Below are 15,491 nucleotides of genomic sequence, written 5' to 3' on the forward strand. Positions count from 1 at the left end.
GGCAGAGCTGAAGTCCACTAACAGGATCCCGGCGTAGGTTCCTGGAGAGTCCAGATGCTGGAGGATGAAGTGGAGGGCCAGGTTGACCTGCTAGCTCTGTAGGCGAACTGCAGGGGGTCCAGGACGGGGTCGGTGAGGGACTTTAGGTGGGACAGGACTAGCCGTTCAAAGGACTTCATGACTACAGAGGTCAGGGCGACGGGCCTGTAGTCATTCAGTCCTGTGATCCTGTGCTTCTTGGGAACAGGGATGATGGTGGAGGCTTTGAAGCAGGCTGGGACGTGGCATGTCAACAAGGAGGTGTTGAAGATGGCGGTGAACACAGGAAACAGCTGGTCAGCACAATGCTTCAGGGTGTGGGGCGAGACTGAGTCCAGACCGGCTGCTTTCTTGACCTTCTGATGTACCATTAAAATTAAAGCCTCTCAGAATACCATCCATGAGCCAATTTCCTTCAATATCTCAATCACCAGACTACATTTTGTTATTTTCAGGGTAGATTTAAAAGGAAACATCAATACTTTTATGACCATTCCACTTCAGGCGGAGAGTGCACATCAGCATGATTTGACTGGGTGATAACCAGCACATTCTGATATACCATCCCAAAATAAAAGCCTCTTAAAATACCATACATGACACAACTTCCTTCGAAATCATTCAAAAGGTGTTTTTTGTAAATTGCTCCCTACGCACATAGTTTAATATTTCTTCCGGCAAAATGTAAATTTTAGGGCCTAAGCTCTCAAGAGCACACTGCGTGGATTTGAAAATAATCGTGTTTAATCCCTGGGAGGAGATCGGTCTTTTACAACTGTAAGAAATTATGAAAATATGCCAAAAAGGCACATCTTTAATGTTTAAATGCAGCGCCCCCTAATCTTCAAAAATTATGAAAGGGTGTGTTCAGGGGTTCAATGTGTACACATCCTGCAATTTTGGTGAGGGCAGGCCAAGCCATTTGGAAGTTATAAATCTTGCCAGATTAAGCCACACCCCTTGCAAAGTTCATTAACCGTAATATCTTCTTAAAAACATAACCATATCAAGGGCACATTGAACCAATAATGATCCACCGAAGGTTTTGTGACAATCAGACTCTTTTGCCAAAAATATGTTTTTCACAAAATTCAAAATGGCGGAAAATTTAGTTAGGCGCATTAAAAAAACAGTCCAGATATCTATGCCAAATTTAACATAATTCCTTGAAATACAATAGGTTCCTCTTCGACTAGTCGTAGCGAGAACCCTAATTAAGTATTTAAACTATCATAAGTACTTCTTTACATTTTCATTTTTAATGAAGATATTTCATTTTAAACGGATTAAAAAGTTGATTTGCATTTGTGGGACTCTGTCCCATGCAGCTTGGCAGCCATAAAAGAATGCTTCACCCCAAGAGACATGTCTGCTGATATTATATACATTGTTTTTAATTAAAGAAATTAAAGGGGCAGTATAAGGTCCAAAAAAGTACTGTGTTGCCCGAGGGCAACAGTATGCCATAGAGGGCTAATCATTTCCCAGTTCCAGCTTCATACAGTTTGTGTTTGTATGCTACTCTTTCAAGAGCTCTATCACTTCACAAAATAACACTAAATTTACAGTGTGCTATCAGTGCGCACAGTATTAACAAAAGAATTCACATAATAAAGTTACCCCTAACTTATTGCCAAATAGAGGCCCTGAAACTGCTGTTTTTTTGTCACTGATAAATTAACTCCCGATGCCTCCTCTGTGTGTGTCTGTGTACGTATGCACCGCGATACTCCAACAAACAATGTGCCGTTGGATGAAGAGGGTGGTAGAAGGAGACCAAATTAAAGCCGTTTATGAGGCCGTTATTGACGAGGCAAGCTAAAAAATAACAATATCAAGTAAATTGCGGGTTGTCATTATTTATCGTACGGCCCTCTTCCCTTCCATGCGTGCTGTGAAGTGATTGGATTGCAGTTATTAGCAGAGGCTCTTCATGGCTGTAATTGGCATATCAGGACTGAGTCATGGGGAGATATGTGATGGCTGTGAGTAGCGAGGAAAAGCAGGGAGGGCTGACAATAATTGGGTTTGTTACATTTGATTGATGCACACTTTCATCCAACTTCCCATCATTTTCTCAGGGATTATGTACTATAAAACATGATGTAATTACTGTTGAAATCTTGGCCTATCAACAGTTTATCTACATTGGAAATCACTCCTGTAGCGTTTGGTGGAAATGAAGTACCTTTCAGCTAATGGCAGAAGCTGCAGATAATATAATGTGTAATGTGGTGGAGGGAGCAAGGAACAGGCCTACTTCTACTTCAAGACCATGGAACTACATAAAAACGTATCTAAAGGGCCATATAATGAACATACTCAGTCAGTGTTTCACAATATTATACTGTGATTTGATCAAACATTTTCTCTGTTGCAAAGCAAGACCAAATATTGTAGGAATCATATTTAATTAAATTTACAGTATTTTGTTGCGCCATATGCCTAAAGTACAACGGTTTTGGATATCCAGACACACACAAGACAGACAATCATATCTTATGATGGGGAAAATCCTTGAGGTTCATCCACTCATTTTATTTTGTACAGCCCAAAATTGCAACTTACAAGTGTGCCTTTAGGGCTTTACAGTCTGTACACATGCGACATCCTCTGTCCCGAAACCCTCACATTGACACAGGAAAAACTCCCCAAATTAATAAGAAACCCATCCATGGGGACAAAAGGGAAGAAACCTTTGAGAGAACTACAGAGGAGGATCCCTCTCTCAGGGATGGACACACTACAGTGTCCCGACCGGACAATGGACCTGAACACAATCGCAGGACTCGAGAGGCAAGTTCAAATATCAAAGTTTATTACAAAAAAAAAGAAATGGAAATCACTCTTGACAGAGGAAAAACTCTATACTTAACCTGAGAACGGAAAGAGATCTAGAAACTAAACACTAGAATAACAAAGACTTGGCGTGGCGGCTTCTCTGGTAAGAGAAACAAGACGAATTGACACAGGACAAAGCTAGGCGCAGACAAGATACACACAGGGTAAGGGCACAGGTGGGACCAATCAGGGGCAGGGCAGCCAATCAGACCGGCACATAGGGGGAAGGAGCAAGTTGTCTGAAACAAGAGGAAGGTTAACTTTAAAAATAAAACAGGATGTCACGAGACAACATAGACACAAGACAACCTGATCAAATTAGCCTAATGCTGCTTCTTGGACATGATATACAAAAGATGTCGAATGAACAGCAGAAAAGAACAACAGGAATGCTAAATATTACAAGTTGTAAGCAGCAGGACCACTGCAGGGACAAACACCATCAGGCATAACCACCATCCTGCGAGGCGAGAAAGCACAAATACTCGGTGGAAGAAACAAAGTTGCGCATTAATGTTGACAGATCATGACAGTGACCGTAACATAACTCTTTCATATAGCACCCTTGTTAATAAAGCAATACTTTACCTGGTTGTTTATGTCGTCTGCATGACTCGGCACATGAAGGCATCAAAGATGCTTCTTTGTTGTCCATCTTTCGAGCAGACTGACGCCACTAAAATGCGTCTACGTCGCATCTGAACTATGTAGCTTAGTGAGATTTGGGACATATTCCCTGAACAGTCTTTTCCTAACTTCTCATGAATTCTCCTAACCATCTTTCCTTGACCCTGTGACGATTTCCACAGAGGTAGAGAAAACATTAGGAGGTCATTTTTCTGACTATTTGAATTGAGCCTTAGAGTCACCAATGAACCCCCAGAGCATGTCCTTACACTGTGGTAGGAGTAGTAGTCTTACATCATGCTACTTACTGAGAGCACCTGGATTGGCTTTGTTCTCCACTACAGCTGCACTTCATGAAAGAAAATCGATATTACGAAAATAAATGTTTAAAACTGACTCAAATAAGACTGTATTGTTTGTTTTTCTGGGGCACACAATCCATAGCTTTCCTTTTGTTGTAGAGGAAAGTGAGCGGGTATGTGCTGTAGCTTTAATTAGGTTTGCTTCACAGAGATACTCAGCTTCTCCTTCACTCTTCAATCTTTTTAATTAAAGATGTATCGGGCCTTAATCTGCAGGAGACAGGACGAGGTGTTGGAGGGAAGGCGGGGCATTGAGGGTTGTACCGTGTTTGTTATTGTGTAAATGCAGCAAATAATTTCCCTATATAATGTATTTAAAATACATTGCTGTAATTGTTTTCAATATCAGTTTGGAATATGCGTAGTATATACATTATATTGTCAAAAGAAAAAAAGAGAATGTGCTTGCGTAGAACTGGGTATGTGTATGTAGGCAATTTATGAGAATGAAGATTTCCTTTGAGGTAGGTTGTAAAATGCTCAGGAGGATTCTCTCCACCTGAAGGTACATTGTTACAAGCCATTACATAAACTTCTCTTTTAAGCGTTTTCTTTTTTAAATAAACTATGTAGGAATACTATAACGTTCTTTAACATCTCATCTTCAACCACTTATCCGGGGTCGCGGGGGCAACAGCTCCAGCAAGGGGCCCCAGACTTCCCTTTCCCGGGCCACATCTACCAGCTCTGACTGCCAGTGTAGAGATACTATAATCTCTCCACCTAGTCCTGGGTCTTCCTCGGGGCCTCTTCTCAGCTGGACGTGCCTGGAACACCTCCCAAGGGAGTCGTCCAGGGGGCATCCTTACCAGATGCCCAAACCACCTCAACTGGCTCCTTTCAACGCAAAGGAGCAGCGGCTCTACTCCGAGCTTCTCGCGAATGGCTGAGCTTCTCACCCTATCTCTAAGGGAGATGCCAGCCACTCTCCTGAGGAAACCCATTTCGGCCGCTTGTACCCGTGACCTAGTTCTTTCGGTTATGACTCATCCTTCATGACCATAGGTGAGGGTAGGAATTCAATTCAATTCATTATATTTTGTATAGCCCAAAAACTACAAATTTGCCTCAGAGGGCTTTACAGTCTGTACACGCAACATCCTCTGTCCCGAAACTCTCACATCGGCACAGGAAAAACTCCCCAAAATATGAAAAAACCCATCAATGGGGAAAAAAAGGGAAGAAACCTTAGGGAGAACGTCAGAGGAGGGATCCCTCTCTCGGGATGGACAGACTGCAATAGATGTCATGTGTACAGAATCAACAATGTAAAAAAAATGTACAATACATTTAATTCCTCTAACAGAAATGGTACAAGTAATGAAGATTGACCGGTAGATTGAGAGCTTTGCCTTTTGGCTCAGCTCTCTTTTCGTCACAACGGTGCGGTAAAGCGAGTGCAATACCGCCCCCGCTGCTCCGATTCTCCGGCCAAGCTCACACTTCATCTTCCTCTCACTCGTGAACAAGACCCCAAGATACTTGAACTCCTTCACTAGGGGTAAGGACACATTCCCTACCTGGAGAAGGCAATCTATCGGTTTCCTGCTGAGAACCATGGCCTCAGATTTGGAGGTGCTAATCCTCATCCCAACCGCTTCACACTCGGCCGCGAACTGCTCCAGTGAGAGTTGGAGGCCGCAGACCGAGGATGCCATCAGGACCACATCATCTGCAAAAAGCAGCGATGAAATCCGCAGACACCGAACTGTAGACTCTCCTCCCCCCGACTACGCCTCGATATCCTGTCCATGAAAACCACAAACAAGATTGGTGATAAGGCGCAGCCCTGGTGAAGGCCAACCCCCACCGGAAACGACTCCGACTTACTGCCGAGCACCCGAACACAGCTCTCGCTTTGGGCATCCAGGGATTGGAAGGCCCTAAGTAAGGACCCCCTCATCCCGTACTCCTGCAGCACCTCCCACATTTTCTCTCGGGGGACCCGGTCATACGCCTTCTCCAAATCCACAAAACACATGTAGACTGGATGAGGATACTCCCAGGCCCCCTCTGAGATTCGTGAAATAGTAAATAGCTGGTCCGTCGTTCCACGACCAGGACGAATACTGCATTGTTCCTCGTCAATGATTGGTTCGACTATCGGCCGAACCCTCCTTTCCAGCACCTTGGAGTAGACTTTACCAGGGAGGCTGAGTAGTGTGATACCCCTGTAATTGGCACACACTCTCTGGTCCCCCTTTTTGAAGAGAGGTACCAACACCCCGGTCTGCCACTCTTTTTGCACGGTCCCAGACTTCCACGCAATGTTGAAGAGGCGCGTCATCCAAGACAACCCTTCAACACCCATTGCGTTTAGCATCTCTGGACGAATCTCATCAATTCCCGGGGCTTTGCCACTGCGGAGCGACCGCTCTGGTTCAAATCAGGGAGGCCATTCCTTCCAATCAAGCCTCTCCAGTTATCTCCATCGTCGCCCAAGTGCGCAAGTCTCCCAATAGGACTACGGAGTCCCCTACTGGAGCCCTATTCAGGACTTCATTCAGGGTGTCTAAAAAGGCCGAATACTCTGAGCTGCTGTTTGGTGCATATGCACAGACAACAGTCAGAGTTTTCCCCCCCACCACCCGGGGGCGTAGGGAGGCGACTCTTTTGTCCAACGGGGTGAACTCCAATGTAGCAGCACTCAACCGGGGACTTGTGAGTATCCCCACACCCGCCTGACGCCTCACACCATGGGCCACTCCAGAGTAGAATAGAGTCCATCCCCTAACTGAGGCTGTGCGTAGAGGTAAGCCCCACCAGATTCAACTGATAGCGCTCCACCTCTCGCACAAGCTCCGGTTCCTTCCCCCCCAGAGGGGTTACGTTCCACGTCCCCAGAGCCAGCATCTGCCGCCCAAGTCTGTTCCGTCTAGACCCCCCACTGTCACTGCCACCCGTGTAGCAGCGCACCCGACCCCATCGGTTTCCTCCACATGTCACGCCCGTAGCATGAGGGAAGGACAAGGATGCAGAGATGGTTGACTAATCTGGATTTATTCCAACAAACAATACTCACAAATAGTAGGGTATCAAACAATAATTCACCGTGGTAGCTATGATGCGGGTGTGAATACATTCAACATGCAAGACACACTGGCACAGGACAAGGGGAGACGCAGACTATAAGTATCCATGAGGGAGGTGGGGGAACAGGTGGACACAATTAGGAATCAGGGAAGACAATCAACAGGAGACACATGAGGAAGGGCAAGGCACCTGAAACGAGAGGAGAATTAACCACCAAAATAAAACAGGATGTTCAAAAATAGACGTGACAACAGGACACAAACACAAGCTTGACCTCCCGGTATGACACCACAGGTGGTGAGGCCATGAGGGTTAGAGTCATGAGATGCTTCGTCACTCCTTCGAGCTATGCCCGGCCAGGCTCCGCGGCAAGCCTGGCCACCAGACACTCGCTGTCGGGCCCTCCATCTGGGCCTGGCTCCAAATGGGGGCCCCGGGCTTCCTCCGGGCCGGGTAGCTCTTTTCCTCCGCCGCTTTTTCATAGGGTCTTTTTGGACCATTCTTAGTCTTGCCCCTCGCCTGAGACTACTTTGCAAAGGGTAACCCTACCAGGAGCCCAACGCTCCGGACAACACAGCCCTCAGGGTCATAGGGACACACACAAACCTCTCCACCACGATAAGGTGACGGTCCCCAGAGAGGCTTCTTTAACATGTTACTTAGTATTCCAGTGTAGTATTCCCCATTTAAAAACAAGTTTGCAGTACATTAGTTTGTCAAAAGGAAATAAATAAATATGAAGTTGGACAGAGGCACTGTATTACAGCAGAATCTACCTTTCTTTGAATGTATTTCTATTGCTTAATTGGCTGTATTTTTAACCATGTTGCCTATGAGCATGTTACACACATGTACTGTCTTAACCTGATTGTAATTACATTACATTTAACTGACACTTTTAATCCAATGCAACTTAGATTTCATTATAACACATTTGCCCTGGGGAACACCTAGGGGTTGAGCGTCTTGCTCAGACACTTCAACATGGCACATGGGGCAGCTGGGATTCAAACCACCAACCTTCCGTCTCCCTGCGCAACACACTACTCCATGCGCCAACATCGGCCCTATTTAATGTAATGCTCCCCATGTTGATGCAGGGTTTTCTGATTAAACCAGGTGATCCATCCTACCTGAATCAAATATTTCAATCCAAATGTATTTTTAACAGCATCTATTTTGAGAAAATAACTCATTTAAGGCAGACACTGCTGGTTCTCTGTTGGTCCAGTGTTGTCCCAAATCAAGCCCGAAAAAACTAACTGCATGAGTTATTGCAGAATCTCAGTAATTGGAGGAGAAAAGGCAGGAGAGCTGACTAATAATCAGATAGGCATACACTTAATTGTTTCTTATCTACTCTTCTGGCATCAGACCACACAGTTACAACACGGCTCTGCACTATTTAGTAAGCACCAAGAGCACTGTAAGGAAACACACAGGAGATCATCCGGACAGAGAAGGCTAGCACAAAATGGCAGCTCAACACAGAAGGAGAGTTAACAATAAATAAAAAAGGAAATAGATTACTTTTTGGGATCCCATACGCAATAACTTTCCAGCAGCATAACCTAGCTAATCGTCCCCAAAATATTTTAAAAAACGTTTTAAAAACTCCATTGGGCACCATGCAGCCATCCCGTAGATGGAAAAATTGAGTTTTTAACATGTCCACAAGGATTGCGAAGTACTGCTGAATGGGGCTGTGAAAAGTGCCGTCTGTTACTGTGCATGGCCACATTTTATGATAATTACAGTCTTTCACAGCTGACAGAAGGTCAGAGGTCAACAGCTGCTAATGAGCCTACAATAGCTTCTTTGTGCTCAATGTGCTAGATAACGGTTGGCCTAAAGTTAACATGGCAGCACATAGAGGATTAAACAAAACAGTCAAATTGTAAAGAGGGGAATGAATTATGATTTAAAGGGGCTGATGGGTCATTTATTGTCACCATGTTTAAACGGGCTACTGAAGGAGAGTGAGAGTGAGAGAGAAAGTAGCAATGTTCATCCAAGTCTCTGCCTCTCTACATATGAAGGATGTTAACAAGGATGCAATGTGCCAATAAGGACAGATGTGTGACTGGTGTAAAGTGTAAATCAGATGATAGTCTGTTCCATCTGTAACAGCCTAAGCTACACAACACACAAAAAGGTAACATTAGGAAAATCTAATGGCATATGTGTCGATGGACACTATGGTCGGCCAAGAAGATAGACCCCAGTGAATGTGTTAAAGCAGGGGTCCCCAATCACCGGGTCGCCGAACGGTACCGGTCTGTGGGACAATTGGTACCGGGGCAAAAAGGGGCAAGAGCCAATGAAATGAAATTCACTCGTGGGAAAGGAAAAACTTACACTGTATCAAAGAACAAAAACAAATCCATAATAGAAACTCTAGCTGAGGAGTGACACAGTGGTTCCATGACCTGGGACAAGACGAACTGGCACAGGACAAAGGGAGACTCAGACAATTTATACACACACAGGGTAGGGGCACAGGTGGAAACAATCAGGGGCAGGGCAGACAATCAGACAGACACAGGAGGAAGGGGCAAGTTTATGGAAGTAAATCTGTGCCATCGGGGGTTGAAATAAAAATGTGATTGAATTTCTAGCATTGAATATTTATGCATTGAAATTATGTACCTGAATGTTTTTCAACATTAAAACACCGCAAAAAATTCAACCTAAAAAAAAAAACTGTTGAAATATTCAGCCGCAAAAGAAATGGAGGTTACAATATTCAACCCAAAAAATGTCAACCTTGAGACACCAACATCCGGGACACTAAGGAAGAGCAATCGATTATAGATTCAAGATCAGGAGCGTCAAGCTAAAGGAGCGAGCACCCAAAACACCTTCGGCTTCGGATTGTAGCCATGTCCAATAATAACGGGGCTTTAACTCTTCTGCTGCTAGGCGAGAGAGCACAAAAAAACTCCGGAAGGAAGCTGAATTAGTCATGTGCATTAATTTTAAAAGTAAATAAAAAATACTTCCATGTGAATAAAACAAACTGTTGTTCCCGATCTGCAAACAGTGGATCAGCCAGTGGATCGGAGCTGTTTGCAATATTTGTTTTTTCCTTCGGATTTACTTATCTAAGAGTGTCGCGGGAGTCGTAGCAATGAAAAATGTGCGGCGAGAAGGAGCGTCTAAGGCCAACAAAGACAGATGGTGCATGCAGCAGAGGTACAAAGGGGAGGATTTAGGAGGAGGAGAAAACAAGGAATGAAGCCTTGAGGAGAGCGAGCAGACAGACATGGTGGAGGAGATGCTCAATAGGCGGGAAGGGAGGGAAAAAGCAGTATGAAAGAAGACATTAGTAATCTCCCCAGCCGCGAACAGAGGGGATGTGCCGGCTTTTGCTCTCTATTCTGTCCGTCTATCAGCATTGCTTATCTCATTGACAAAGCGTGTGGTGTCCTGAAAGCTGGGCTTAGGCCCCAAGCCAGCCTGCTGAGCCCGAGAGGAGAACAGAGTCATTGATATGGGGGATTATCTCTTATTATGGTCATGCCTCACTTTACACCAACCCTACCTCACGTCATAGGACTGGGACTGCTAACAAACACACACAAACACATAAATACTTCACATGTCCTACTCTTTCGTGATCGGACTTGTGTGGCTGAAAAGCCCATCCCACACATCAGACACCCTCTAAGCTAGGCCTTATTGGTGGGAAAAAGATACCAAGTGCTTTAGAGGCTCACCCATTCTTCACGATTTCACCTGACAGGAGGAGCCATATGTGATGTTCAAGAAGTCGGACACACCACTGTATGGGAACGACCGCTTCGAGGGCTACTGCATAGACCTGCTGAAAGAGCTGGCCAACATCCTGGGCTTCACTTATGAGGTCCGCCTGGTGGAGGATGGGAGATACGGTGCCCAGGATGAGAACACAGGCCAGTGGAATGGCATGGTCAAGGAGCTAATGGACCATGTGAGTCTTTTAATATCATTCTTAGCTAAACGATTTATTGATCTTTAGAACACACGTTAACGTCTACCAACACAATTACTGAAAGCATGGACTCCGGTAATTTACTGCATTTTTGCAGAGCACCTATTGTACTTTATGCCCTATGCGTGTTAGTGTATATTTACAAAGGGTATTACAACATTCAATACTTCTACTATTTCATTTCACACAAGTAAAAACAAGAAACAAGTTAATTACATAGTTATTTCAGTTTAAAATGTGTCCTCAAGGCATGTAAAAAAGTGCATTTGAGTTACATCACAAAACTCAATTTACGGCATGTTTAGATAAATACAAATAAAATCCTAAAATTGTTAATGACCTCAAAAACAGAATAGAAAGAGTAAAACATCAAAGCCGTGTCACACTCTAGTTAGCTAACAAGTCTTATATAATAGCATATTTCATTTTAATCCAGAAACACCATGAAAGAGGGCATCCCATGAGCTTCTGGCTGGTATCCTTAGTGTCTGATGACCATGTAAAACAACTCCCGGGAAGTTTTATAAAAGCTATCACATCAGAGTTAGGAAACAGGGATGCTAAAGTAGGTGTAGTAACAAACTTAAGATTGGCCTTACCACAATTTGATCACAAATAAATTGATTAAAGCTTAAATTAACCCTATGATTAAAGTCGGCTGATGAGCAGGAGATGATCTTTAATGCATATGAGGAAATTCAAGACCATAAAATATATATTGTAATCATTTCTGTCTTCATGAATTAGATGTAATGTACATCTTTTAGCTGTTCATTCTGTACACATGACAATTTCCTACTTTGATTGTTTATGTGAAAGAACAAGGCATTCCAATGTAGAGATACTTAGAAAAGAATGTAGATTACAAGAGAAGCTACACTCATTAGAATTTGGAATCAGTTTTTGGACAAAAATGTATTATTTACAGATTAACATTTGTAAACTGTTGTATATTTGTGTATACTGTCATAGGAACATCCACTACTGCCCAAATGTTTGGTTGAAAATTTAAAAAAAGATATTGAGCAGCAGTTTTGCACTGAAACGCACTGAGTTACCTCCAGCTCTATGTGAGAGTACAGTGTTGCATAGATTCTTTCGGAACAAGTTTTCCCTGCAGAGCTTATTAAAACAGTGTAGCTCATTACTCTTGACAAAGTCCCTGTTAGGATAAACAGTATGGGCTGAAAAATAGCAGACCTCGCATGGGCAAAAGTCAATATTTGACCCGTCTCTTGATCGGTGCAGTGATCGTCCGTCCTGACAGACAGCCTGATCCTGTCGTGGCCGAAGGGCCCAATTCCGTGCGAGACGATGTTCAGCGTGGGTTTGTCCAACTTTTCACACAGGTCTTGACTGAGACAGATGGTGATGACAGCAGACAGGTCCTCAGACGACTGGGGAGTGTGGACTCACAGGGATGTAGTTCAGATGAAGAAGACGGGCTGAACAAGCACAACACCTTGATGTTGGGCTGCCAGCCGCACGGATGGCACTAGAACAGTGGTTCTTAACCTGTGTTTGATAGAACCCCAGGGGTTCGGTGAGTCAGTCTCAGGAGTTCGGCTGAGGTCAAGACACACACTTGACTCATATGATCCGTGATGACACGCCCCGCTTGGCCATCATTGGCTGCAGGTGATCACGCAAAATTGCTTGCCCTATCTGTGCTGCAGGGAATTTGGCGCGCTCAGTAGTCGAATTGTGACTGTCGTCACACTGATTTGCAGTAAATATTCACTATTATGTTTTTGTTTTTTTGTGAAAATCATGTTTTAATGGTTTTGTTCTTTGAACACTGATGTTGATGCACGGTTCATTTTGTGCACCAGTAACATTTATACCTATGTTTTGAATTTTATATTTCCAATTAAGAAGGGTTCGGTGAATGCGCATATGAAACTGTTGGGGGTCAGTACCTCCAACAAGGTTAAGAACCACTGCGCTAAAATCAACCAGTCGACTATGTAGTTCAAAATGCGGATGCCCTGGAGACGCAATGGTGCCAGAGCAGCGTCCACGCATTTGGTACGGGGTGAGAGGGCTAGGCCGAACGCAAGAGCCCAATATTGATAAGCTTTCTCCCCAAAAGCGAACCTCAGGAACTGAGTGGGATGGAAAATAAGCGTCCTGGAGAACTACCGTGACAAAACCAGTCCTCGGACCTGATCTGTGCCGCGATCTGTTTGAGAGTGAGCATCTTGAAGCTCAACTCCGCAACAGCGCGGTTCAAGCGGTGGAGATCTAGTATCTTTTCTCCCTTTCGGACGCAAACCCCCATCCTCCTTGGAACGGTGAAGTAGCGGCTGTAGTAGCCCGACTCTCTGTCTGGAAGAAGAACTCGTTCCGAGGCTCCCATCCACAGCAGGGTCTGTACTTCTCGCTCCGATGTCCGCGCCTGCTGGGGGTCTACCAAAGTGGGTAGTACCCCGCGAAATCAAGGGGGCCGCCACCTGAACTGGATGGCGTAGCCTCCATCGATTGTGCGCAGGACCCATTGAGATACATTGGGTCGGGCTCGCCACCAGGGCCGGCGCTAGCCATTTGGGTGCCCTAAGCACAAATGCTTGGTGGTGCCCCCCCCCCCAACCAACGAACCACCACCACCAAAGGAATAACAACCAGAATGTCTTAGTTAGGTTCTCTTTATTCCCCAAATAACTTCTAAACATAAATAATTTACATAAACAAACATGAAAAGAAATAAATTATATAAAAGATAAAATTATAAATTATAAATACCAAATACCACCACAATTACCAAAAACACAGATTTGGAACTGAACATTGTAAACGCAGAAAGTATTCAAGTATATAACCGTGTAAGTAATAATGTGCACATTTCTTCAGTAAGTACAAATAATAATAATAAAGTGCAAACTGCACAGTAGAATTTACTTTACCATCTCTATAAAAGAGACCATTCTGCTATCCGATAGAACAATATTACAAACATTTTCACTACCATCAGTTGTCAAAGGCCCTACAGAGGCACACGCCTGCATTTCCTAGCTGCAAAATTAGCTCTCAGGTCATATGACAGTTTCTGAGCCACGTCCCCATTGATGCTGATGACAGCCAGACCACTTAAACGTTCCTGCCCCATTGATGAGCGCAGGTACGTTTTGATTAGTTTGAGCTTTGAAAAGCTTCGCTCAGCAGAGGTAACTGTGACAGGGAGAGTCAGTGCAATACGAAGCAATCCATAGATTGGGATATGCCTCTTGAAGCCGATTGTTATGCAAAAACGTAAATGATAACATAAAAAACAAATGATAACAGAAACGGTAACAGAAATTTTGGGCGGGCCGCGGACGAGTACCGCATACGGCCCACCGGCGGTCCGTGCGGACATTATGAGCGCGAGTACATGTGGGCAGCCGGCCACCCGGTGACCGCTAGCAACGGTCCTCACGAGACAAAGTTCGGGGATCCCTGATTTAAAACATTGTCTTAGCTGAGAGCGACGCGCGAGCATCATCCCGCTGTCTCTTTTTTCTTCTTTTTTCCGCCCCCGACTCTTGATGCCTTTTCGAAGCCGTTTCAAAGCTGTCTGCCACATTTGAGATTTGAGGCATAATGGAACAAACCACTGGGAGGTGGGGGGAGAGGGGTTCCCCTTTTTCTCCACTAATTTGGTCTAGGCCTATTACTTTTTGACTTTGTATTGAATTTGCATATTAGCATGCTTTAGACATATTTTATTTGTTATTTATACTGGTAGCCTACTGTGATGATTTTTCACGTCCCAGATTTTTTGGTGCCCCCCCAGGCACTTGGTGCCCTACGCGCAGCGCGTGATGTGCGTGTGCGGAGCGCCGGCACTGCTCGCCACTCTCCCAATAAGTCTCTCAGGGGCGGTCTCTGGACGTCTCGGGTCTAAAGACACAGCGCCCAGTAACAGCGTACTGGCAGGGAAGCGCTAGTGTAGTAGCGCCGGAACCCTCCTCGGAGGGGGCGAACGGCCCTCAGGCTCACGCTCGCTGGACCCGGTCGTGCCCCGAAGCGGCGGCGGGGACAACGAACCGACTCCCGGAGAGTCCGGCCGCGAGAGGGCCCCGCCCAAGCATGTCGCGCTACGGCCCAGCCTCGACGAGGGGGTGCACGCAGCGCGACGCTCTCCTGCTGCGCCAGGTGATGCGAGCTTATCGACGGACGTGGCGTTGACGGGTTCCTACGAGGTAGCACCATCGTATGCAGGCAGGAAGCCGCCTGCACTGCCGCCGAGCCAGGGCCGCATCCGCGGCCGGCATGCTAGCATAGCCATGTCGCTTAGCCTCCGCCACTGACGAATACAAAGCCGCACGCGGGTTGTTAACGCGAGTGGAGACCGGCTTCCCTAGGACGCCGACACCTCGGCGTGGACGTTCGGGAAGAAAGGCAAGCACCGGCACGGAGGTACTCTACGGGAAGGCAGAAACCGTTCATGCAGCTTACCGGAAGCAGCAGGCTGATATGGGACTTGTCAGCGGCTCGGTGAGGACCTCCAGCAGATCTTCTTTTCTTTTCTTTCTGCTGCCTCGGCGTCAGCCTCCGCTGCCTCTACGCTCACCACATCCAGCTTCTCGGAGCCGGGAGAACGTGGGAGCGGCGTCTCGTCCGGGGTGGAGGAAGCC

General features: G+C 45.5%; 1 protein-coding gene across 3 annotated transcripts in view; it reads left to right on the forward strand.

Moving 5' to 3' along the window:
• The window catches only part of grik2 (glutamate receptor, ionotropic, kainate 2), a 238,286-nt gene that overhangs the window by 167,888 nt on the left and 54,907 nt on the right, over nt 1-15,491 (forward strand). For all 3 annotated transcript variants that reach the window (XM_062565669.1, XM_062565670.1, XM_062565671.1), the window contains exon 11: nt 10,648-10,854. In XM_062565669.1, the coding sequence (XP_062421653.1) occupies nt 10,648-10,854 (207 nt within the window). The remainder of the gene's footprint in view (nt 1-10,647; nt 10,855-15,491) is intronic.

Source organism: Pungitius pungitius, chromosome 11 (genome assembly GCF_949316345.1).
Source record: "Pungitius pungitius chromosome 11, fPunPun2.1, whole genome shotgun sequence".
Lineage (NCBI taxonomy): Eukaryota > Metazoa > Chordata > Actinopteri > Perciformes > Gasterosteidae > Pungitius > Pungitius pungitius.